Source organism: Haemorhous mexicanus, chromosome 5, assembly GCF_027477595.1.
Source record: "Haemorhous mexicanus isolate bHaeMex1 chromosome 5, bHaeMex1.pri, whole genome shotgun sequence".
Lineage (NCBI taxonomy): Eukaryota > Metazoa > Chordata > Aves > Passeriformes > Fringillidae > Haemorhous > Haemorhous mexicanus.
Window position 1 is genome coordinate 8,253,731 of NC_082345.1, and position 23,845 is coordinate 8,277,575.

The 23,845-nt window shown below is 44.6% G+C and overlaps 1 protein-coding gene across 2 annotated transcripts in view; it reads right to left on the reverse strand.

Annotated features, from left to right (window-relative positions):
* Positions 1 to 11,912: 11,912 nt before the first annotated feature.
* LRP6 (LDL receptor related protein 6) overlaps positions 11,913 to 23,845 on the reverse strand; it is a 121,271-nt gene continuing 109,338 nt past the window's right edge. For both annotated transcript variants that reach the window (XM_059845799.1, XM_059845798.1), the window contains exons 20-23: positions 22,172 to 22,402; positions 21,223 to 21,359; positions 19,948 to 20,045; positions 11,913 to 17,877 (exon numbers count right to left, since the gene is read on the reverse strand). In XM_059845799.1, coding sequence (XP_059701782.1) covers positions 17,586 to 17,877; positions 19,948 to 20,045; positions 21,223 to 21,359; positions 22,172 to 22,402 — 758 coding nt within the window. In that variant the 3' untranslated portion in view covers positions 11,913 to 17,585. The remainder of the gene's footprint in view (positions 17,878 to 19,947; positions 20,046 to 21,222; positions 21,360 to 22,171; positions 22,403 to 23,845) is intronic.

Below are 23,845 nucleotides of genomic sequence, written 5' to 3' on the forward strand. Positions count from 1 at the left end.
CTCCATCATTTGTTAACTTAAAAAAAGAAGAAAGTTTCCATCTAAAATTTTCCATCTAAACCAAAGAAGCAAGGGTAGCAGCGCTGCTCTTAATGCGCAGTGCCCTTAAATCTTTGTGTGATCTCCCCTTGCACATCTCATTTCTGGTTTGGCACAGTGACAAGTGCCAGGAGGGGCACTCACAGCTTGTCGATGCCTCGGTCTTCTCTGGATCTCAGTCCGTGTTTCATGGCTCTTGCCGGGCAGAAGATCCCAAGCGCTTCATGCCGGGTCGGGCTCTGGCTCTCCAGCGGAGCCATCAGCTCGTCCCGGGCTGCGAGTGCCGATTCCGAGCTGAGGGGGGCGGCTCTCCCGGGCCCTGCAGCCGCTTCCCCCACCGGGTGTCGCTGCCCGACGCCTTTTCCCGGCCGGGGCCGTGTTGGGGTCAGGGCCGGGACCGGGGCCGTCTTGGGACTGGGGCCGGGGCTGGACTGGCGTTGGCGTCGGGACTCGGCCGGGACCAGGCCGGGGCTGGGTCGGGGCAGGGCACGGACTGAGGCCGGGGCTGCGTTGGGGCCGAGCTGGGCTGGGGCCGGGGCTGAGGCCGGGGCTGCGTTGGGGCCTAGCCGGGCTGAGGCAGGGACGGCGTTGGGGGCTGAGGCCGGGGCTGGGTCGGGGCAGGGCACGGACTGAGGTCGGGGCAGGGCACAGGCGGAGGCCGGGGCTGCGTTGGGGCCGAGCTGGGCTGGGGCCGGGACGGCGTTGGGGGCTGAGGCCGGGGCTGGGTCGGGGCAGGGCACAGGCTGGGGCCGGGGCTGCGTTGGGGCCGGGGCCGGGGCTGAGGCTGAGGCCGGGGCAGTCCTGGGGCAGTCCCCCAGCCCCGCAGCCCCGGCCGGCGCTCCCCGCGCAGCGCTGCGGGCGGGGGCGGCCAAGGCGCTGCTCCAAACCCCCGTACCCCCGTGAGCTCTCGCTGAGCAGCCCGAACGCCCGCGGTGAGCGTGGCAGAGGCTGGGCAGAGATGCTGGCATTTGTTGGCAGATGATGCGCGGAGGCGCCGCTGACCCGCCCGTGCCCAGCTTCGTGCCCTTGGAAGCCCCCGGCACTATTGTTGCTGATGAGGAAAAACTGTAACCCAAGCCTTTCCATCTCTCAAAAGAAGTTCTTTCCCTCTTTGATTTGCTTTTCCCTCCTGGAAACAAATATTTCCTCTCAGCAGAGCTCACAGTCTCTTCCCATTTTTAAGGGGAATCTTCTTACAATTTTGGCTTGATACATATCATAAAAATCAACATAGTTTTAGTCTTAATGTGAGAAACCTCATGAAGAGGTTTCTCACATTAAGAGACTGAGAAGCTGAAGAGAAACCAAATTTGAACATCGTGGAAAGTGGGGAATTATGCTGCCATTATTCAGAATGTTTGCTCTTCTATCCTCTTTCAGGAAAGGCTCTTTAAATAAATTTTCCTTGTGAGACAAAGCAGTGGGATGACAATAGATAAGCACAATGAAGCAAAAATAATTAAAGCACATTAAAAATTATATTGTATTGTCTCTATCAGAGTTTCCCCTTTACATCCATCTTACCTACAATGGGACAGTTTCCAGTTCTGTTTGAAAAAGCTACTGCCAAAATGAGAGGAGTCAGATCACACCTTCCCTTACACCCACATCCACCCAGGCTGGCTGTAACACATTTAGAAATATTTCTGTTCTTATATTGGTCCATAATGGACAAAGTCAGGTCCCTCCACCAAGAGGTTTCAGAAACTCAGAACTCCAGCCAAGAAAGAAAGCTGGCTAGAGCTTCTCCTGTGTGTAGGCAGGGCTGGCAATTTGCAAACATGGGCTGACACACTATTCCCTAAATACCACCAGAGATTTAAAAGAATCAAGGTGTTTTGTTTTGATTTTCAGTTTAAAATTGTGTCCAGAATGGTTATCTCAAGGGTGTATTCTGAAGTGGAAAGTGGCAGAAGATCATGGGTTGGGTGAGTGGCTGTATGTCGGAGGGGGACATTGCTCCTACATAGGGTAGTGCTGCTGCCCCAATCCAATCCAATCCAATCCAATCCAACCAGATGAAAGTTATTCTTTGCCAGTATATTTCAAAAGTTATGCAGGACCGTAAGTACAGCTGTGGTTATAAGATCAACACAAAAGCCAAGTGGAAAATGGCCAATTTCCCCCTTTTTTGTTGTGACAGGACACAGAACAAGGCAATCATTTCTATGGGAATAGGGTAGATAAAATGGGGCAGAGTTGACATTAGTTTGGTTTTGCTCAGTCTTCTCTCTTTCTGACTGTTTCTATAAAATACAAAAATACAAAAGTTCACCTTTAAACCTGTGGTTTCATTCTTTTTCCTGTTCCCTCCAGGCTGCCCTTCCCTTTACTGGGCCTCAAGTACCACTTCCCTTTCCCCCCACCCTTTGCCCTCCTTTTAGTGTTGGAGCAAATATATTCTGCATCAGGATATGGGGTATGTTTGAAAAGAAAACAAAATTTGAAGTTTTTGCAGTTCAGGGCATGACAGATCATTAATAATCCTTAATATGCAAGTTTTCCATCTGCTATTCTTGCTCTGAGGTCAGCTGGTCCAAGGAAAGCAGGAAGGAAATAGGAAGCTTCAGTGAACATGAACAAAAAGCCTTCTATGAGCCTGCAATGTATATGTGAACTCCAAGCTGCTATTCCTGGGAAAATCCAAAGTTCATTCTGCCCATATTTCTGCTCCTACTAGGAAATTCATCTGTTGGAAGGAAAGGCACCAGGATGAGCTCATCCATGCAACAGCCTCAGATGAAGGTGCAGCCTCAAGTGCTTTTGTTCTTCTCCCAGTCAGAAATCCCTCTGCATCTCCTAAAACTATTTCTCTGCCACAGATAAATGCAAGTGTTCCCCCATCCAGTTGTTTCATATGCACAGGGCCCCTCCTTGCAATTTCATGTACAAGCTTATTTTGGAAATGGAGGATCACCAGTGTGGTGAAAACCCCTCTTAAAAGGGAAGTATGCTTGGGGTTAGTTCTACAGAATCATAATTCTGGTCCACGAGCTACAAGAGCATCACCATGCCATTATACTGATCTTAATTAATGCTTAACATGACTTTGGGGAAAAAAAATGCAATGCCATATGAAAAAATAGAGATTAGTTTATGGGTGTTTATGACAGAAGAGTCTCAGTGTAAGCACTGCATTGGGAAGTGCCATTCCTAAACTACGACTATAATAGACTGACTTGTTTGAATGTTCTTCTCATAAGGAAGCACAATAGGCATTGAATTTTACTGCAAGTGCAGTGCCCTTCTTAGTGAAAGCTTATGAACATGTTTTGATGAAAGACTGAAAAGAAGAAATAAAAGAAGTGAACTTCTGTGCTCTTAAGGGAAGTGCTATGCTTGCAAGGCTGGCTTCGGCAGGACAAGTCTGGCCACTGGAAGAGGAGAAGAAAGAATGGAAATCAGCAGGCACCTAGGTGCAACAGCCATGGAAGGTAATAAAAAACCTTTTCTTGTCTGAACTCAGTTTCTTTTGCATTATGTTTGTCTATAATCCAACAAAAGATTCTCTGGATCTTAGTTGTATATGGATTATATGGCTATATTTATCATCATTAATTTGGATACCAAACAATGTCCTTTCAGGTATCAAATATTTTGTGGTATCAGAAAGGGAAGGAACTGCCCTGGGATTTTCAAGCTCTTATCCAACCAAGTGAATGGTGGGGGTGATCCAGCAGGTGACAGGCTGCCCTAAAACTGTCAGCAGGCAAATCTGGTATTCCCTTTTTGCTACCAGATCTTTGCTGCACAGTGATGGCTAATTCAGTCTAGTGCAGGTCATAAACAGGTGATCTACTGCTTCTGCTGGGGCTGAGAGCCAAGCACTGCATCACTTCTCTTCTAGAGGCTGAGCCTGTGCCAGCCTCTCAGTTTGGAACATGGGGAATATTCTGGACAGGCACAGACCAGCTGACAGCTCCTCTTCTGAAGGTCCTGTATCAGCCTAGGCCTTTTCCTACAGCATGTGGTGTCTCTGTTTCACATCAGTAACATCTGTTGCCAGCTGGCATCCTAGACCAACTCTGCCTTCTCTAATTAGGTTGTGCCCTGTTTAATTAAGGTTAAATGAGAGGACATAATCCTTAATCTTGTGAGTTACTGCTTTCCATCCTAAGGCAACTGTATCACAGTGCATCCACTGTACCACATAGAGGGGTCCTGCTGGGTGGGTTTGTGAGCAGAAGCAGCTTCCCACACCATCCATACAGTTTAAAACAGTTCAGTTCTCTTGCACAGACAGCACCTCTCTGGTTGGGTTTTATGGGAAGGACTGGCTGTGCTGCTAAATGAACCCTGGTGACCTGTGGTGGTTCTGCTTTTCTCTGTGAGAACTGTGAGTCAGGGTCATCCAGGAGGAATGGATCCAGCTGGAAAAGCTAGGAGAGAAAACCTGGCCTTTTCTTCCCCTGGCATGGGAAAAGCCTCCACTACCACGTACCCAATCTGCTCCTCTGTACACGAGAGCAGAGCTGAAGGGAAAGACCTGCACCTGCACCTGGGTCAGTTTGCATGGTCAGGGGAGAAGGAAGTGCTCCTCTTCCACCATCCTGGAGCAGACACCAGAGTTAGCAAATATACCCAGGAGCTGGTGAAGGAGGGCACAAAGAGGTTTCCTTTCAACCATACTCATGTGCCCTGTCTCAGGTAGGGCTCTGACTCTTGATGCCAATGAATTATTTTTTGAGGAACCAAGGGTCACTTCTAAATCAACTGCCCTTGTCCCTGTGGAAGACTTCAACTTGCCAGAAACAAGCTGGGAGCATTACAGAGCTGGCACAAACAGGTCCAGAAGATTCCTAAAAAACCTGGATGGCAACTTTATGGAACAGGGAGCCAACTTGGAAAGATGTCCTTGATCTGCTGCTTGTCCACAGCAGGTCTCATGAGCAAAGTGGGGATTGGGGCTGTCTTGGCCACAGTGATCAAGGATCAAGTCCTTGGTCATCAAGTTTAAAATCTCTGTTGACAAGAGGAAAAGTGCCAGCAAAACCTCAAACCTGGACATGAGGAGAGCAGACTTCAGGCTATGCAGGGAACCAGTGAGTAAAGTCCCCTGGGAAAGTGTTTGTGCAGGTGCTGGGGTCCATCAGTGCTGGTCACTTGTTAAACATCACCTCCCATGGGCACAGGAACAGGCAATTCCAAAATGTCAGAAGTCAGGCTGGCAAGACAACAGGCCAGCTTGGCTAAGCAGGGATCTTCCTTTGGAGATAAGGCTAAAAAAGAAAAGTGTGTGCCCAGTAGAAGCAAGGTCAGGTGATGTGAGAGGAACATTAGGGAGAAAATCCATGCAGCCAAAGCTCAATTTCCTTTTATGACAAGGTAACACACTTGGTTTCACCAAGGCAATGTGATGTTTTTGGACTGCAGCAAAGCTTTCAATACTGCCTCTCCCAGGATCCTTCTGGACAATCTGTCCAGCTTCCAGCTGGATAAACACGTCATGGGATGAGTGAGGAACGGCTCATGGGTCAGGCACAAAGGGTGGCAGTGACTGGGGTGACATCAGGCTGGTGCCAGTCACTGGCAGGGTTCTGCAGGGCTCCATCCTCAGCCCTGTGCTCTTCAGCATCCTCATTAATGACCTGGATGCAGGACTGAAAGGGAGACCAAATAAGTTTGCAGATGATACAAAATTGGGAGTCATACAAAAGTTGACTCCCTTGAGCACAGAGAGACCCCCAGAGAGACCTGGACAAAACAGAGAGATGGGCAGTCACCAACCATGTGAAGTTTAACAAGGGCAAGTGCCAGTCATATTTCAGAGTGACTGGCTGTGCCATCATTTTACATTAATCTTTCACAAAACATCTTTGTGTTTTGTTGTAGGACCCTCTGGTGCCTATTTGGGGTGTCCCTGCAAAAGATAGAGAGGTTTATTGTTAATACAAGAAGTGCCACTTGGGATTTTTCTTGTATATCCACCCAGATCAGCATCAGTACTTGTTATATCAGCAAGCTGAGGTTTGAAACCTGCTGATCTCACCGTGAGTTGGGGTTGCAACAACAGCGTTCAGCCCTGTGAAGTGATGGAGGGATTTATTTTAAAAGGGTGCTGCATGTGACCTGCAGCTGATTTCTGCTGGGTTAAAGAGAGCCAGCCCACTGGGGCAGGCTGTGCTCCCAGCAGAGTGGGACCTGTGCCCCTGCCATTCCCTGGAGCAGCTACAGCACCAGGTAAGGAGCTCCCACTGTCCATGTGCACACATAGCACAAAGGAGCTCTGTACCTGCTCATGGCCACAGTGTTCCTTGCTCCAGCAAGTAAACAGGAAGCAGAAATATTAGAAAACAGCCTTCAGTCAAACCCAAATATTTTACTTGCCTGCTGCTTACCTTTGCTTCAGCTCTCAGGAAATGATGGTAAATCCAGTATTTCTTCAAAATCAGGCTGATGAGTCATAGAAGGCATCCTTGGTTCTTCTCACAGCACCACTCAGTCTTCTTAGGCTGCCCACGGGTGAGCAGAGAGCTGCTCCCGTGAGCAGGTGTGAGTGGGCAGGAGGGAGGTGAATTGCAGGGAGGCACAGAGGGGAACAGCTCCATTCCCTGTGCTCAGGCACTTGTCTGAAAGTGGATTTACTGCCTGGGACTTGTCTGCTGCACAGGCTCACAATCTGGAACAAGTTCAGGGTTAAAAGTTCACAGCTGGGGTGTTGCAGTGTGAGTGAAGGGTGAGAACCAGGCACAAACCATTAGAGCTGATGCTGTACTTGTTTGTTATCTGAACCTGGGGTACTCTTGCCAGGGGTGGTGCAAACTCCAGCAGCCAGTCAGGAATTCTGGTGCTGTTGCATGAAATCCCACACAGCAGGTTCTGGGCTGGGGTTAGGAGACATTCTGGGCTTGCAGCTACTGCAATCCTTCCTAGTCAGCCCTCAAGAAGGTTTCTCCTCTGTCCCATGTCTTGCTCCACTGGGTACCTGCTGCAGCCAAAGTAGAAAACTTTTCACTGTACAAAATGCAAAGACAATGCATCTTCCTGCCTGGGGAGGTGGAAGTGATGGGTTCCAAAAATTTCTTTCTGAAGTCAGCAGCTTGACTGATATTGTCTCTATGCTGATTTTAAGCTAGTCTGCCCCTCACCTTTCCACCCCAGAGTCCTTTTGGCAAACCCATGCCAAACATGGCTCTTTTCTATTAGGGGAAGCTCAGATGCTTCCCAACCAAAGCTGGCATGCTGAAAGAGAAACCAACCAAATTTGTCCCTGCTTGCTGGAGGGAAATAAATTTCAGAAGTCTAAAACCCAGTGTGGAACTTTCTGTCTGCCACCGCAGTGGTCCTGCCTTAAATATTAATTACACACAGCACTGCAATGGAAACTTTAGATTTATGCTTATGCTATCTTCCCTAGAGATCTGAACCTGGATTTCCTTGAGTGCCAGCACAGGTGGTTTCCATGTGCTTTTTCCCCAGGCAGTGCCAGCACAAGGACAGCCCAGCTCCAGAGGGGAGTGTTCCCCACCACTTCTACACACCCCATCCCACACCCTTCAGCCACTGCTGCCTCCTGGTTTGCACCATCTGTACACCAGTTTGGGAGAGTGGAGCTTCCTTTGTTACACTTACACTGTGGCCAGGCCAGGGTAGCTACTGCTGAACCCTCCCAGTTCACAAAGAAACCCAAGAGCTGCTGAACACCAGGGGTCCTGTGCTGATGTAAGTGATGGGGACCTGAGCACACCAAGTCCTAAATTAAGTCATGAAAACCCCAATCCTTGAAGGTTTAAACACCTGAATCCAGGCCTGAAACCCAGACTGGACATTTAACAGACCACAGAATATAAACTAGATCCTAGGTCCTGCCTGAAAATGGATTTCTGTCCCCCAGGAACTTGCAGGTGCTCTGTTGTGCCTTGGTGTGAAGCAATGTGTGAGAGTCCTAGCAAGGGCAGAGTTCAGGGCTGAGGTCACCCCTCTGCTCTCAATTAAGGCAAGAAGGAAAGACAATATCCCATTTTTGAGTGCTAGGGCCTGTCATGTTGGACACAGTGTCTGCATTCAATTGAAGAACACAAATTGGCCTTTAATGCCAGAAGAAAAACCAAAATGAGGGCCAGTTTGATGCACCAAAATAAAATGTGAGACAGGAAAGTTTTATCACCCCCACAAAAATGTTTGGAATACACACTGGAAAGAAACTTCAAGAAATTAGTGGAAATGCTTTGAAAGGAGTGTGACTCACAATCACTTTGAAGGCTAAGTTTTCTTTTTACTTTCTGCCTTTGGAAAAGGTTTTAAGATTCAGAAAGTGTATTTTGCTCAAAGTCTGGGGGTCTGGGGTAACTTTCCTTTCCCCTCAGCACCCCAGCACCTTTTGTTTTGTACTTCAGCTTTGGGGAAAGGAAGTGGGTTGAGACTGCCACCTCCTCTCCTGCTTGGACAGAGCACAGGACAAAGCACAGGAAAATGCAGACCTGTGTGGAATCACTCACCAGGGCCTCTCACACAAGGAAAAGGAGCAGGAAACCTGCAGAACATCCTAAGTGCCAGCATTAAATACTAGGGGTTTTCAAAAAAAGGGTTGGAAGGGCTCATAGTTTACCTACAGGTAGTGGCTCAAGCAAAGCAAGGATGAAACTGGAAACAACTCTGGGAACAAATCTGGTGTTAATACTATGCATGTGAGCTCCAAGTTTATTCATGAGGATTCAGTAGGGACATCATCAAGCATCTCAGCCTTAAAGGAAGTCAGCTAATTACCTTCTGGCCTCAGGGTCCCTCCTTCTAGCAGTCCAAGGATGGGTGAAGATTGGTGCACTCACAGCTATCACAGAGCTGAGCATTTTGCTGTAGCTGTTCCCAAGAAGGATGGCATGTCAGCTTCTTGTGCACATTCTGAAATGAAAATCTACATAAAAGCAAAAATCCACCATCTGTGTTTTTTTCTGAAAAAAATGCAATGAAAACAGTGGAGATGACTGTAATTACAAATAAGGCATTGAGTTCTTCTAGGCTCAATATAAAATACAATATACATATACACTTATAGTATATAGTAATATAAATATAGCATATAGTAATCTAAACTACATTAAAAGCCCACAAAGAAGCAAAAGATACCTCAGATTACTGAACTTATTATGTCTGGAAGGAACCAAAGTACAAATCATTAACTATAAAACTATCAGTAGCAATGCAGAATGAATAGAAGGAACATTCAGAGGAACACTCTTCTCTTGATGCTGCACATGAAATTCAATTCCTTCTCAGGACTTTAAGACTTACAAGAAGCAAAGTATCTTTGGACATAGGGGAGGGATCTTCACATTTAATATAATCTTTGCTTGCGGTACTTTTTGCTTTTCACCAACTCTTCCATGTCACAAAATAACACAGGAACAGGACCGGCCAGGGATAATTTCAAATATGAAGTGGTCTCACACAACTGTGCAATAGTGAAGATCATCTGCCAAAAAAAAAACCCAAAAAAAGCTCACCCTAAATCCTTTTCTCTGGAACAATCTTTTTAGTGATTTACAGCTGGCTTCCAGTGCATGCTGGAGACTAAATCCACCAAGAAATCACCAAGTACCTGCTGACAGCAAGTGCAGTTAATTGTGCACAATGACAAGTGCCAGCTCCATTGGGAAAAGTTGTTGGAGAAATCCCACATTAAATGATGGATCTGAATTGCCAAGACCTCCCAGCTCTACAGGTGCTTTGTCCCTTATCTTTTACTCTCATGGAGAGACAGAAGTTTTATTACCAACATAAAATTAACTCAAAGAAATTAACAACTGGGACATGATGGTTACATCTCTTGTTCTTTTGGTCCTTATTTTAGAGCCATCCAAAGCTGAAGGACAATACAAACATTAAATGAGAAGAGGAAAGAAATTCCCATGTGGTCAAAGGAGCCAGGTATCCTAAACAGCAGAACTCCCATCTCTCCCTTTCCCACCTGTTCCCACGTGCCCTGTGCTGACAGAGACCTGCAGTTCTTCCTTACCTGCTGCCATTTCCCAAAATCTGTCCCTCCAATTCCAGCTTAATCACAAGTCCATGCTTCTAACTTTTTACTCCTAAGCATTTTTTAGATTTTGTTAGGAGTCAGAGGGTTGCTAGTGAAGGAGACAATTGGTAACCCCTCCGTTCCTTTCTCAAAATTTGAGGAAATTTGTTTTTCTTCTTCCACTACTCAAGTAGCAACACAGAGTGGAGTGGACCTGTGGCCACTTACCATCACACTGAAAGGTAAGAGAGAAAAGTGAATTTTTTCAAGTACATCAGCCTTCTTTATTAGCGCTGCTGGTGGAACAGTTTTTTATTAGAAGCATCTGAAATTGGGTTTTCTTCCATCAAATAATGAATCCCTCACAGCTGTGCTTCAGATCAGCCCACATTAGGCCATCTGCACAGCAATACTGCAGCCACAGGGTTTCTTAAAACATTTGCAGGATGGAAAGAATACAGAGGCATTTAGGGAGGAATCACTCCATCTGTATCAAACAGAGCATTCCCAAAAACCACAAAGTTAGGAAAAACACACCAATGGATTTATATTTTTAAAGCATCTATTGCCTCATGAGCCATTTAAATAAAAAATTCCTCTCCCAACTCCTCTCCTGTCCACAGTGGGTGTCATGTTCTGGTAATTTCTTCCTTGACTTTTCAGCACAGGATGTGTTTATCTAAAATCTGGATCAGGGTCAGGACTCCCCTGCTGCTTCCTCTGCACAGGAAGCAGAGTCAGTGCCAGCAGCACTCCCAGGAGAGTGATTCCAGAGCCAGGACAATGGCTCTGTGCTAAGGAAGGAGCCACAAAAGCTCAGGGAATGCCCTCAGAGGCCAAGCTCTGGTGTTCCTTAGAGAGGCAGGGGAGGTGCAAGACAGGAGGGAGGCTGAACACAGGTGCAGCTCACAGGGGGAATTTTGGGAGAAGGAAGGGCTTGCTGAGGTGTCTCAGATCATTCCTGATGCCATCTCCTCTTCCAGCTGGCCTGCTCCCCTCTGGCTGGCCCCAAGCACTGGCAGCTGGTCATTCCTGCTGGCACAGCAGCCCCTCACTGTTATTACACCACACATTACAACTGCACAGACACTCCATGCAGCCACCATTGCTTAAATGAAGGGGGGAAAAAAAAAAAAGGAATGGCTGTTGAGCCTTTTGCAGCCCAGAACAATTCCCAACAGGCATTTTAAGAGTAAAACACAGCAACCTGCAGCTCCAAACTAAAGGCTTGTTTTCCAAGGCAAAATCAATTAACACCTTGAAACAGAGCAAGCACAGCACCCTGGCTGAGAGTGAACAGGAGGTGTTTTTACACTGCTCTGTGAGATTGACAAATGCAGACCCTGACCTACTGACGTGGGAAGTGGTATGTGACTTGTCCATGCCTCCATGCAGAAAAACTGGAGCTGCAAGAGAGTCTCAGTACAGCCAGATACAAACCAATACAAAACCATGTATTTTTTTCCAAGACCAGTGGATGCAAGTGGAGTGGGGAATTCCTGTGCTGAGTTTATAAATTCAGAACTGGTTCTTCTCCAATTACTTGTTATAGCAACAGGATGAGGGGGTTGGGGGAATTTCTTTCACATTTTGAAGTTAAATGCTTCTCTCTTGCTGAACATTTCAATAGAGATTTCAAGAACCAGCAGTGTCCAAAATGGTTGCCTGGCACCTGATAAAGATTCATTTGGTAAAATAATCTGGTTGGTATTATCCTGTAAACCAATCTCAGGGATCAATAACTGAGACTTTAAGCTTTAAAATACTGTCAGTTGCACTTCAAATCCATGTGTGTGAAGAGCCTTCTACCTCATTAGAAAACTCAGCCCATTCTGACTTTTATGGAGAGCAAAGACACACATTGTACCTTTAGTTACCTGTCCTCCAGATGCTGAAATGAAAAAAATGAAACATACTTTTTCACTCTTAGTTTTATTATAAAAATCAACATTTCATTTGTTACAACTCAGTTTATAGTAATAATTGGAAAGGATTTTTGTACAAGGTTTATATACACCATACAAGTAAAGCACTTTATTTTACAAAAAAAAAAAAAAAGTTAGTGAATGAGTGAGTAGGGCTGGCCAAATGTTGGCCATTATAATATAAATACATCCTTGCAAAGCACCATCGTACTGAAGTTGATGAACAAGAGACACCAGCTGGCTTTAAGACAATGACAAACAGTGATTAAAGCTTACAAAAAAAAAAAAAAAACAAACAAAACAAACCAAAAACAAAACAAAGAGTTAAAATCTGAAAGCAGCACCAGATCCTTCACTTGCAAACAAGGCTAGTTCAGCTTAAGCCTGGTGGTATCCTCTTTGCAAAAAACACTTCCCTGTTCCACTGACTCTCCCCTGCATGGCTTACTTAAGGCTGCAGCCATTTTCATCAGGACTCCAGAGCTGCTCCTGGTTCATTCAAAGAGGGGAACACTGGCTCTCCAACAGTTTGTAACAATCACCCTGCCCTCTACTAGGACAATCCTGAATAAAACACCAACACGTGACTTACCCTGCCCTGCACAGTTCTGGTGTGAATCACCAGTCCCTAGAAACACTACAAATCCCTTCCCTTTTTAAAGGTGGAAAAGAAAGGATATTTTGGATCACTACTGTGACTTTGACTTCTTTTAGAAAAGAAATTGACTGTTTTGTAACCCTTTTCAAGCTATTAGCTCATTCCTAACTTACTGGTAGCATTTCTCTGTCACCTGCTGTAAAGTAAAGGTTAATTTTCAAGTCATACCAACACCAAAATGCAATTTTTAAAATCTCATTGCTAAGAAAGAAATTTCTGAATAGCAATGTTTAAATTGTTTTTGCACTCAATGAGCCAGTTATTTTTCTGCTGCAGACCTAATAAGTAATCTGCACAGTACAGGTTCAGAAGCAGATTCTGTCACTAACAATACTGTGTGACAAACATGCTCAAGGCAAAAAGGTCAGGGCAAAAAAGTGATTGATTTCTTCTGAAGAGGTATTTTGAAGAAGTCATCTGATCCAACAGCATGTGTGACCAGAGAGTTCTGTAGCTCAAGCAGTTCCCCCCAGAATGGTCCTAATTAATTAATCTGACATTTGCCAAGCAATCAGGAAGGGAAATAATATTCAAGACAGTGGCCTTTTCTTCATCTTAGCACAAGTTTAACTACTTTAAAGCTTAAACTGTGTTTAGGACTTACCAATGAAGCAATCTCTAGAGAATAAACAGAGAAGCAATGCAGAGCTGGAGACCACACCACCATCAAGGCCCATTAGTGTAATAAATAGGAATGACAGGCATTTTCCACACTTGCAGCTGACTGCAGCACCTGCCATGTCAAGCAGTTTGGGTGCAATTTTCTTCATAATTACTCTAGGGCTGCAGCAGACTGCTTTCCCTGTCCCTACAAAACACAGAGGAGCTTTACTCATCTGCAAAATGGACTCCAAAAGTAGGGGAACAGTATAAGAAATGTGCTTCCTCTCCTGCCTGGCCTGACAGAGCATTAAGGATTCAGGTGCTCTGCTGTCTGTTGTAAACCTGGCCAAAGGGAGCCCAGGGCAGGTGAGACACAGCAGGACAACACTCAGCATTAGCATTCTGGGAGTCAGGGAGGCTGAATCTATGCACAGGAGAAAATGATCAGCTTTGGGTTAAGTGCCTGTTACAAAGATTTGGGTACCTGCACACCCACTTGTACTTGCACATGGGGAGAGAAATGCTGGGGCAGAAATCCAGAATTTACAGTGCAGAAAGTTTCAACTCACAGCAAAATGAATCCTTTGATATCAAATGGCTCACTTATGTATTTTGCATTACTGTAAATATTTAATTTAATGTATGTGCACAGGTTGCATGAATTAATATTCACGGAAAGCATTCTTTAATTCAAATGCAGATGCCAGGTGCATGCTCCATTTATCTCATCCAAGTCATTTCCTAACAAATACCTTGGTATCCAAAAGCAGTGGGGAAATGAAGAGTGCCCCTGAGGAAGCCAAGAACTGCATGCACCATGACATGCCAGGTATAACTTTAAAAGGTAGACTTAGGTCTCATTAATGCTGCCATCTAAACATGCAAAGTTAGTTTTCAACAAATTATGCTGTAATGCCTTGTTTTGTTTTTTAGCTACAACAGACTGGGCATGCCAGCTGTTCCCACCCCCAGCCAGCCAGCCAAGAACTGCCCAGTATCTACAGAGAGGAAAAAGTACACAAGGTCCCTGTGTTAATGCCCTACTGAACCTGATGCTGCAGGATAAGGACCTTTAGGCTTAACTGGAAGGACAAGGAACAATTTCCACTGCCATCACTGAGATCCTTTCCATGCTAAAGTTACAAACCCACTTCAGCAATCCCCTGGATGGGCATGTCTGTGTTATCTATGGTCCCAATACCTCAGTCAACTGGAGAAGCAGAAGGAAAGATGATCCTCACTGAGGGAAGGAGAGAATATGAATCACAACTGGCTCAGTGCCAAAGGAGAACAAAGAGAAAATGTTCAGTCTCAGCATTTATCCATTGGGAATGTGTCAGGTGTGGGTATCAATGCTTTTGTAATTTGGAGATTTGCCCTGAGAGGAGCTTCACAGATCAGCACCTTTTTCAAAAATTTACTCCACATTTACTGAGAAAATACATGTATTTGCAAAATCCTATCACAGCTTCCTGCTCAGACAAGGAACAGCCTGTTCTCTATGCTGGGCATTTTCAGTGGAAAACCCTCTTCCCCTCTCATGAACCTCCCAGAGGCACTCAAAATATTTGATGCACAAATTGAAACATCTGTATCAGGAATACCTGATCAAATCCTACAGGGCACCCCCACTGACTTCAGCTGGGTTATGTGGATGTGAACCAGCACAGGAGGCAGCATGATCCATATGCAGAGAATGTCTTTCTTCTAAACAAATCCTTGCTTATAATTAACACACAGATTTACCAGCAGGAACTCCCTCCAAGGGGATGCCTCAGTGAGGCAGTCCAGCTGCACCAGAAAGAGGATACCACTCCTTAAGCTCAACCATCCTGGAGTTTTTCAAAAAGAAATTGGCACACTGAGAAAAGCATTTTGCAAGAAGAGACCATTGCCATTGCAGTACAAGCACTTGGACTGAGATACAACAATACAATATTCTTCTGAGTTCATTAGTGCAAGTTTCCACATGTGAACCCCACACGGAATGCTGCACATGAAAAAATGTAAACAACAGAGAAATTCTAATTCTCATCGGTGTGCCAGCCTCACCCCCACCCCGACACACCCCCCCTCCCCCCCTTCATATAAATGGTTTTCAGTTCCCTTGTAGTTCACAACACCTTCCTCAACATCCATCCTGCTGGACAACACAAGGAAGCTTCTCCACCAGCAAGGAAGAGCCAGAAGAACAGCTACCACAATTCCTAGAAACCTAGAATGAAGCTGGGCAAAAAACCCCTTAGTACACCATCTTCAGAGACCAACAGCAACAGCCTGGAGATCACCAAGGCTTTTTAAAGATTCCTCAGGTATTCTGGACTAGTAGGAAAACCCCTTTATTACAGATGGAATCCCAATGACAGTTTTCCTTGGAGCTGAAACCAAATGAGGATCCAGTACTCCAGATGAGTGGCAGCTAGCAAGAATAACTTGTCACTAATTTTGTCAACAACATCAATTGCAAGCCCATGCCATATTTTCAGATAGCCTCTCTTTTAGGTGAAACTGGCTGGGAAGGAAGCAACAGAGAACAATAAAACCCCAAAGGCGCCTCTGGAAAGTTGCTATCCCCATTCCATGGCCAAAGGTGAGGAGGCAGGAGCTCCCAGGACCTTTGTTTTGAGAGAGAAGACTCAGAGGGCCAGTCTGTGAAGGCACTGAGCACCTTCAGTGGATGTGATGTCAGAAGAAGGTGCAAATGCACAATGCCATCTAAGACCAGGTATACTGTGTGCTCTGCTGCAGCAAAACAAATTCAAAGCACTGCACTGGAGTCCAAGAGGAGTTAACAATATCCTAGGTTGCCCCTTAAACTACACAAATAATGTTTTCACTTGATTAAATAATCTCCCTGTCAAAATCACCGTGGTGAGGCTGATGGGAGAAGGGGCTAAATATGACAATATACAAAAATAGAGATGTGAATATAAAATGGTTTGGTTAAGAATATCTTAAAATTTGACATTCACAGCGGTTAATACTTAAGTATTAGACTCACACCACGCAAAAGAGGAGGTATGTCAAAATCATACTGAGAAAAACTGGCTTTACCTAACACAAAGACAACATGAGCAGTTAATACAGCAGGGGAACCCCTTCCAATGATCAAAACATCTATTTTTCTTATGGACAGTTGTTCCACTGAAAGTTAAATGCTTCCTTACTAGGAAAAAATAATATATATATTTATATATGTGATTTGTATACTGTGATATCAATATACACTGAAAGTACTGCAAGGATATATTATTCATTTACAGTAAAACTAACAATCCATGGTTAAATTTATAGATTATAAATATGCTGTCTATATTATATGTGGTATAAAAATATTTGACATTTTGTGGGCACTAGGTCAAAATAAGATTTTCTTTTTTAAGGGACTAAAAATCATTCAGGTATATGCATATTACCCTTGTCAATGATGTGAGAATGGTACTGACCAGGTACAAAAGAGAGTCCTACCATGCTGGCAAAATGAGGAGGGTAATGTATAGCATGATAATCACTGCATGACAAGGCTAATTAGGAGAAAACCCCGCATTTACAGCAGCCCAGTTCTAGCAGTACTTTAAATAGAAATATCATGAATTTAATTGACACGGGCAGAAAGAAAGGATGAAGAAAAGACAAGAAAACCTAACTGGGATTCAAAACCAAATGTTAAGATACACCCAACAAAAATAACTGAAATTCCAGAAGCAGGGAGAAAGCTTTAAACGCTCTCATTTGTTAAATGCATTAAGGAAAAACAGAGGTGCATTCATTTAAAAAAGTGTGCAATCGATTTTCTGGATTCACTGCTACGACTGCTGTATTCCTGTAGAAAACAAAGCCCTTTGTGTAAGGTTAATATCTGTCCTGACTGCATTTTCAAGTTTAACTTTAGTTGCTGGCCCTCTGCAGTTAACATAGAGGTTATTTGGCTACTTCCAAGTATCTATGGTATGCTGCTCTGAGACGGACTTCTTTATTATTAATTACTTTAAACATTTTTGGTATTGACAAAACCCCACATATCACCTCACCGGACAAGAAACATATCCCAGTCCTTCCATTTCCTTATGTGCTCAGTCACTTCACTGGATTAAGGCATGTTTTTGTGTTCCATTTGCAAAAATAAAAACTTTTTGTACAAACGTCTGGGTTCTTTTATACAAAAATTCTTTCTTCTTATGGCACAAGCAGCAGCTGCTGTTTAAGAAAATATATAAATATCCTTTTTTTTTTCTTTTTTTTTTTTTTTAAAATTCTTCTGTACAAATATCTTCAGTGCTCCTCCGCCCCACACTGACCTGTACACTGTCCTCCCGCACGCTGGGCTCCCTCCCCCCGTCCCCGGCGGAACCTTTTGTATTTACAGCGCGGCGCGGCGGGCGCGGGGCGGGGGGGCCGCTCCTCAGGACGAGTCCGTGCACGGCGACGGCGGCGGCGGGTACAGGTGGTGCGAGTAGCTGCGCTCCGTGTACGGCGACGGCGGGCAGCTCTCGCAGTTCTCCTCGGCAGACAGGTACTGGCTGCGCGGCGTGGGCGGCGGCGGCACCGGCTCCGAGTCGTAGTTGAGGTCGCTGGTGTAGCCCTTGGCGGCGGCCGCGGGCAGGCGGCGGCTCGGGCCGTAGTCGCTGTCGCACACGTCCGTGCTGCAGGGCGTGGTGGGCGGCGCGAAGTGCCGGTAGCTGTAGGGCCGGTAGCTGTGGCGGGGAGAAAAGGGTCACTTTTCCTTCTCAAGGTGGAAACAGAAAGCAGGGCAACCTCTGCTGTAATGCACGGCATCTCCTCTCCAAACTTCCCTGCAGAAGTGCTACAGCATTGGGCTTTACTGGTAGAAAATTAATTTTGTGCTCCAAACTGCTGGAAATGGACAGTGGGCCGCATTTGGTGTAAATATTCTATTATCAGGTTAATTTAATCCATATTTTTGTGGGTTCTCCATCCCTGGAGGTGTTTCAGGCCAGCCTGGACAGGGCATGCTAGTGGAAGATGTCCCTGCCCATGGCAGAGGCTGGAACTGATGGGCTGGTCATTCCCTCCCAGTTCCCTCCCAACCACAGCATTCTGTGATGCCAAGATCACTGCAGAGCCCAGGTTTGCTAAGTGCTTCCCAGTCTCCAGATGTTCCCAGTGACCCTGGCACTGCCTGCTCAGAGATGCAAGGAGCACCTCTAAGAGCTTGTGATGTGCCACAGAGAGGAGCAGTGGCTGAGAACAGTCTCCCACACAACAGGCTCCCTAAGGACTTAATTCAGGTAGAAAAAGCTTCTCCTAAGACAGCGGGGCAGGGAGGGCACAGGGTGTGCATGTGCCTCTGTGAGAGCTGTGTTGCAGTTATGGAGAAGATGATTCTGTTTCCATTACGAAGTTTCTGGATACTAACTTCCAAAGCCAGACAGAAGGACTGAAAATTACCTGGCACACTCACAGCACTCAGGAGAAGCATTCCTTAGAGAAATAACTGAGATTAAATTCTCAAAGGCTGCTACCACAAAACATCTTTTAAAATGAGCCCAAGATAGTTTCAAGGAAACAAATTAGAAGGGGAAATGCATGGTAACAACAACGCCCAGCATCACAGTCAGTGGCTGGCAACACCAGGGGATGCAGCTCCTCTATAGTCAAGTCAGAATATTAGGAAAGAAGTAAGATCAGAAGCAGCAAGAGCAGTGTTTATTTTTGGGTGGGGGAGCATTTGGAAAATATCAAACCCTATGCTGCATCCCTAATATAATTTATAATACTGAAAGTCACATCAGCTAACCAGCAGATGACCCATCCTGGTGCCTGAAATTTGGTTTCTTTCATTAGAAAATTACTTGTAATTTTAAAAGATTTTTCATATGGCTGCAAGGGATCATTATAAACATCTGGTCTGACCTTCTCCACAACAGAGGCCATATTTTCTGCTAATGGAGGAGAGATGTCTGTTCAGCCCCAGAGACCTCATTACCCAAAGCCCCCAAAGGCTCTGTGTTAGGGAGGCACATCTTTCAGACAAATACAGCACTCTCTTCTCACTGACCACATCCACTGGTGATTTGGGAGGGGAGTCGTTACACCCTTGGGTAGCAGGGTTCTGTTGCTCTATTTTTGGTAACTTGTTATAAAATCATAACTAACTCCAGCATTCTTACAGGGAAAGTAAGAAAAATACATTGAAACAGAGATAAAATACATGCTTATAAATACTAGTCGAGAGAAAATAAAGCAAAAGGTTAGTAATCTTTTCCAGATATTAACCCTTAATGTGTCAAACTAGAAATTCTGTACTTTATCTAGACAAGAACATTAATTAACATTAATGTAACATTAATGTTACTTCTGACTTATTAGCCTTTATATTGCCAACTTTTCCTCCACAGGGTATTTGCTTATAATTTCTGATAATTACGTAACAAATTATTTATGGCAGAAGCCTAAAAAAGGCAGGGTTCACTCCAGGGTAAGTTTTTTTGGCTCAAAATACTCATGGCACTGTGTTTCTTTTGGCATGTAGTTAGTTTTGTGATGAGTGCTGTCATTCCCCCTAAGGAATATACCCCAGGGATGTATCACTACCCTCTTAGTGTATGATTTACCTCAAACAGTGCTGCACTTCCACACAGGCAGCAGTGCCATGCTACACGTGAGCGCATTTAAGCACCAGTTTAGTGCTTGCAGAATTAGGGCCTTTGATTGTAATTCTTACAGAGCAGAGGCTGCCTTTATTCTGCATTTTCTACACTAACTGCTTTGATCCTGACAGAAGCTATTGTAACAGTAATTACCTGTAGGATCTATGAGTGGATGGGCTGTTTGAAGAATAACCAAATTCCATGGTATAGTGTGAACGTTCAGTAGCTGGTGATGGTGGTGGGTTCAAAATCTAAGGAGTAAGAAAGGAAAAAAGACACTTTTAAAAAGGAAAGATACAAAGGGAACTTGAGAAAACACCAGTTTGTAGTTTTTAGTACTGTCTAATAGGAACCTTAACTAAAGAACTGCATACATAGCCTTCCCAGCAAACAGGATTTTTTTCCTGTTTATTCCCCAGCTGTTAAGCAGACTCTGGAAATGCCATTTGTTGCTATTCCTATTGGCTACTGCTAAGCTCTTCTCAAAAAACACTGACTGCTTTGGCCATTTTGACATAGCCAGTGCCGAGAAGTAAAGTTGCAGCAAGCTGTTCAATTCTAGATTGTCACCAGGGATACCACTGCCCAAGGCAGACTGGCAGATCTCTGCTCCTGCAAGCTGCAGTCCCCAAGTACTGCCCTGCTTACAGTTCTTGCAGCGTGCTGGCCAAGGCAAGCATTCCTCCCCTATGCAGGCATGTTCTTACTCCATGTGTTTGGATTAATTTAAAGCTGATTTAAAGCCTGATCAGTTGATTCTCAGAACTGAAAACCAACAATTGGGAGATTCCAGCCTTCACTGACCAAGCATGGGACTCTTTAACACTCGACAGTGGCTTGGTGGGCTCCATAAAAATAGCCAAACCAACCACCACAGATGCTAGAAGTGAAGAGACAGGGAGCCCTCTAGGGCTGGCACAAACTGTCACACAGCAGTTAGTGCAGCACACTACACATTTGTGATGGAGGAATGTTATGGAGCTGCAAAACACTTGTTTACTTATTTACCTGTCACTTGGAAGACACATGACACAAAGCTTCATTTTAATTCCTTGGAAGGTCTGTACAGAATCAACCTTGGTTTTACCTTCAGAGGCACATGGCAGAGTATAATGAAAGGAGATCTCTCTGCCAGAGCTGCTTAACATCTACAGGGATTTTTTCATCTCTCCTGACATTCAACCTAATATTTTTCTTCCTGGCACTGAGCTCTCTCACAACTTTTTTTTTAATTAAGTGAAAATTTCTAGACCATTTTGGAAAAAGACAATCCTCTTCCCTTTCAAAATCACTTGCTCCATATCCAAACAAGTTTATTAGACTAGAATTCTAAATCAAAACATTAATCTGTCAATTGATTAACCTTTAGAAAGACACTGTCACTTCCCTAAAAGTTTTTAAAGGCTTATGAATAACAGAATGACTTACTGGAGGAAAGTAAGTGCCTTTGGTACTTGAAGAACTGCTGGAAGAGGCTCCTGTAACATGGGCCCTGTCATAGGGGGGGCCACTGCTGCCTCCCATAATGCTGAGGGAGCTGATGACAGATTTACCTCGAGACATACCTGAAGAACAGAGATGTATGTCAGTATTCAATTCTTCCTCAATTCACAGACAAAAGGAAGCTTAAAAAATAATCTGGAGGACAACAGATTAAAAATAATCTGGAGATTAAAAAAAATCTGGAGGACAACAGATAAGCACAACTTGCAAACCCAAAATTAATTATCTTGGTATTAAAACCAATTTATGCTCTGAGAGGAGCCTGCTGGATCTAAAAGCCACAAGTTACAATACATATTTAATCAATATATCCAGAAGCAATGCATATAGTTGAAGTGCAATGTTGTGGTTAAATTTTACTTTTTAAACAGCAGTAGCATCATGTGCTTGGACTGGTATTGGAAAATTCATCATTAAATGAAATAAGCTGAGACCAGAGTTATTGCTGATCATTACAGACCTGGCAAGAAGTCTCACAAGCATACAAACTCAGACTGCAAACCTACCAGGAATGATTACATAATGTTTAAAGTCACATGAATATAACTCTGTGTAACTTTACCCTGTACTGTTATGAAACTTTGCTGGTGCTACAATAGCCCAAAAAGGGGATTCCTTAGTAGCAAAAGAAGAAAGTGCACAGTGTGTGCATTTACTTAAACTTAGGTTCTGCTAAGTACCTAAATGCTTGTGAACAGCATGGGTTAAATACAGTTCATTATTGTGAAGAAGGATGGCAACGAGCCTTGGCAGTCCTGGCTTCCCACAGCTTCCAAGAACTGCATCTGGAGCAGGCATTTCCTGTACAGGGATGCACAGCATCCTCAAGTACAGCTGTGGGGTGCCAAGGATAAGGATCACCCCCTTCACTTACCAGGCAGAGACCCTGACAGAGAGCTTGGGTGAGGCACGTAGCCCAGAGGCACCGAGGCTGGCCCGTGCACCACGTAGTCATTGGTCATGGTTTCGCCATCGCCCTTCATGCGTGGGCACAGCACCCTCTGGCAGATGAAGTACATTGCTCCCACCACAAAGACTGTAAGGATCACACCAATGATGGAGCCTATGGTGTTGTTGGGCTGTGGTGCAGGTTCCTCCGTTGTGTCTAAAAGGGAAAAGGAAAATCAGACCATGGAAGTTTAGACCAACATCAGTTCTTCTTGCATCTTTCCCCTTTCCTCCTCTTCTGCAGGCAGACAACAGCTTTCAAATTAATATATGGGAAGAACAAACAGGCCTTAGGACAGGTTTGTTCAAAGACTCTGTGTGTCCATAAGGGCTACCTGCAGCCTCCAAGATGACCTCCAAACATACCATGAGGTTTTTCAGATCACAAATGACAGGAAATGAGCAGTGAGCACATGCATGTGCAGGGGGAGTGATGGCCCTGCTCTTGCTTCAGGCTGACAAGCAGAGCTTTCCTTTGAACTTGATGAACAAGACCTGCAGCCACATCTCCAGATGACACTGTGCAGGGGACTCCTCTTGTGCTTTTCTTGTCACTGAAGATGGCAACAACTGCTTTTCATGTCACCCTCGGCTATCAGGGTAACAAACTGGCACTTCCTTTTCTCAGCAGTGTAACAATCACTTATGGTTCACCACCTTGACTGTTCAGCAGTGATGAATTTGGGGATTGCTGCTGTTTATTAAGCTACCTAAACAATTCCACATCTGACCCACCCTTCTGGTTACAGATACAGCTGAGCATCAGCCTGAGAAGTGCCACCTTACGAGGAATCTGTACCCAAAACAATTATTCAACAGTCAAAATGAGTGGCTTTCCCTACAAGACCAATTCTGAGCAATGACATTTCTGGGAGTAACTGACAACCCCCTGCCTGTGCTCGTGAATTTGACAAGAAAGGCTGACTTTAAAGTATTTTCTGTTCTAGTCAGTGTTTTACATCTTAAGCATTACTGAAAGTTTTTTTCTCAACACATTTTCTTCTCCCTGAACACCAAACCCACACTTGAACCAGCTTGTCACGATCTACAGAGATAAGTAAACAGACTTCTGATCATAGTGAACGAGGGATGGTGACAACTGCCATCTTATTCTGGGTGGGCCAATTTTCCATCCTCTGTTAAAAAACTGGAGAACATACAAACTCTAATAAAGGGAACTAGACAAGCCTGTGATAATGTCACTAGTGACTTGGGAGCATGACAGAACATCTCTTAATACTCCTTCTTAAGATCAAGGGTCCAACTCTGGCTTTGCATTTTCAAATTATCTGTGTGCCAGCTGTGATATATGGATCTCTAACACAAGACAAGATGTCCCTATTTACAATTTCTTTTAAAGCACCAACAGTGAAAGTGAACTTTTGAGTTGGAATTTTAAAGGCAGTGGCTTTCCTGTAGAGCCCTGGAGATTTCAAGGTAGGGGATATCACATGTTACAAATCAGCAATCAAGCTCAGAATTACATCCTTTCAAGATAAAAAAAATAAATTTTAGAAGGTTTACTCTATAAACAGAGTGCTCCTCTGATTCTAAAAGTACCTGCTATTAATTCTCTGGATGAGAAAACCATGAAGCATAA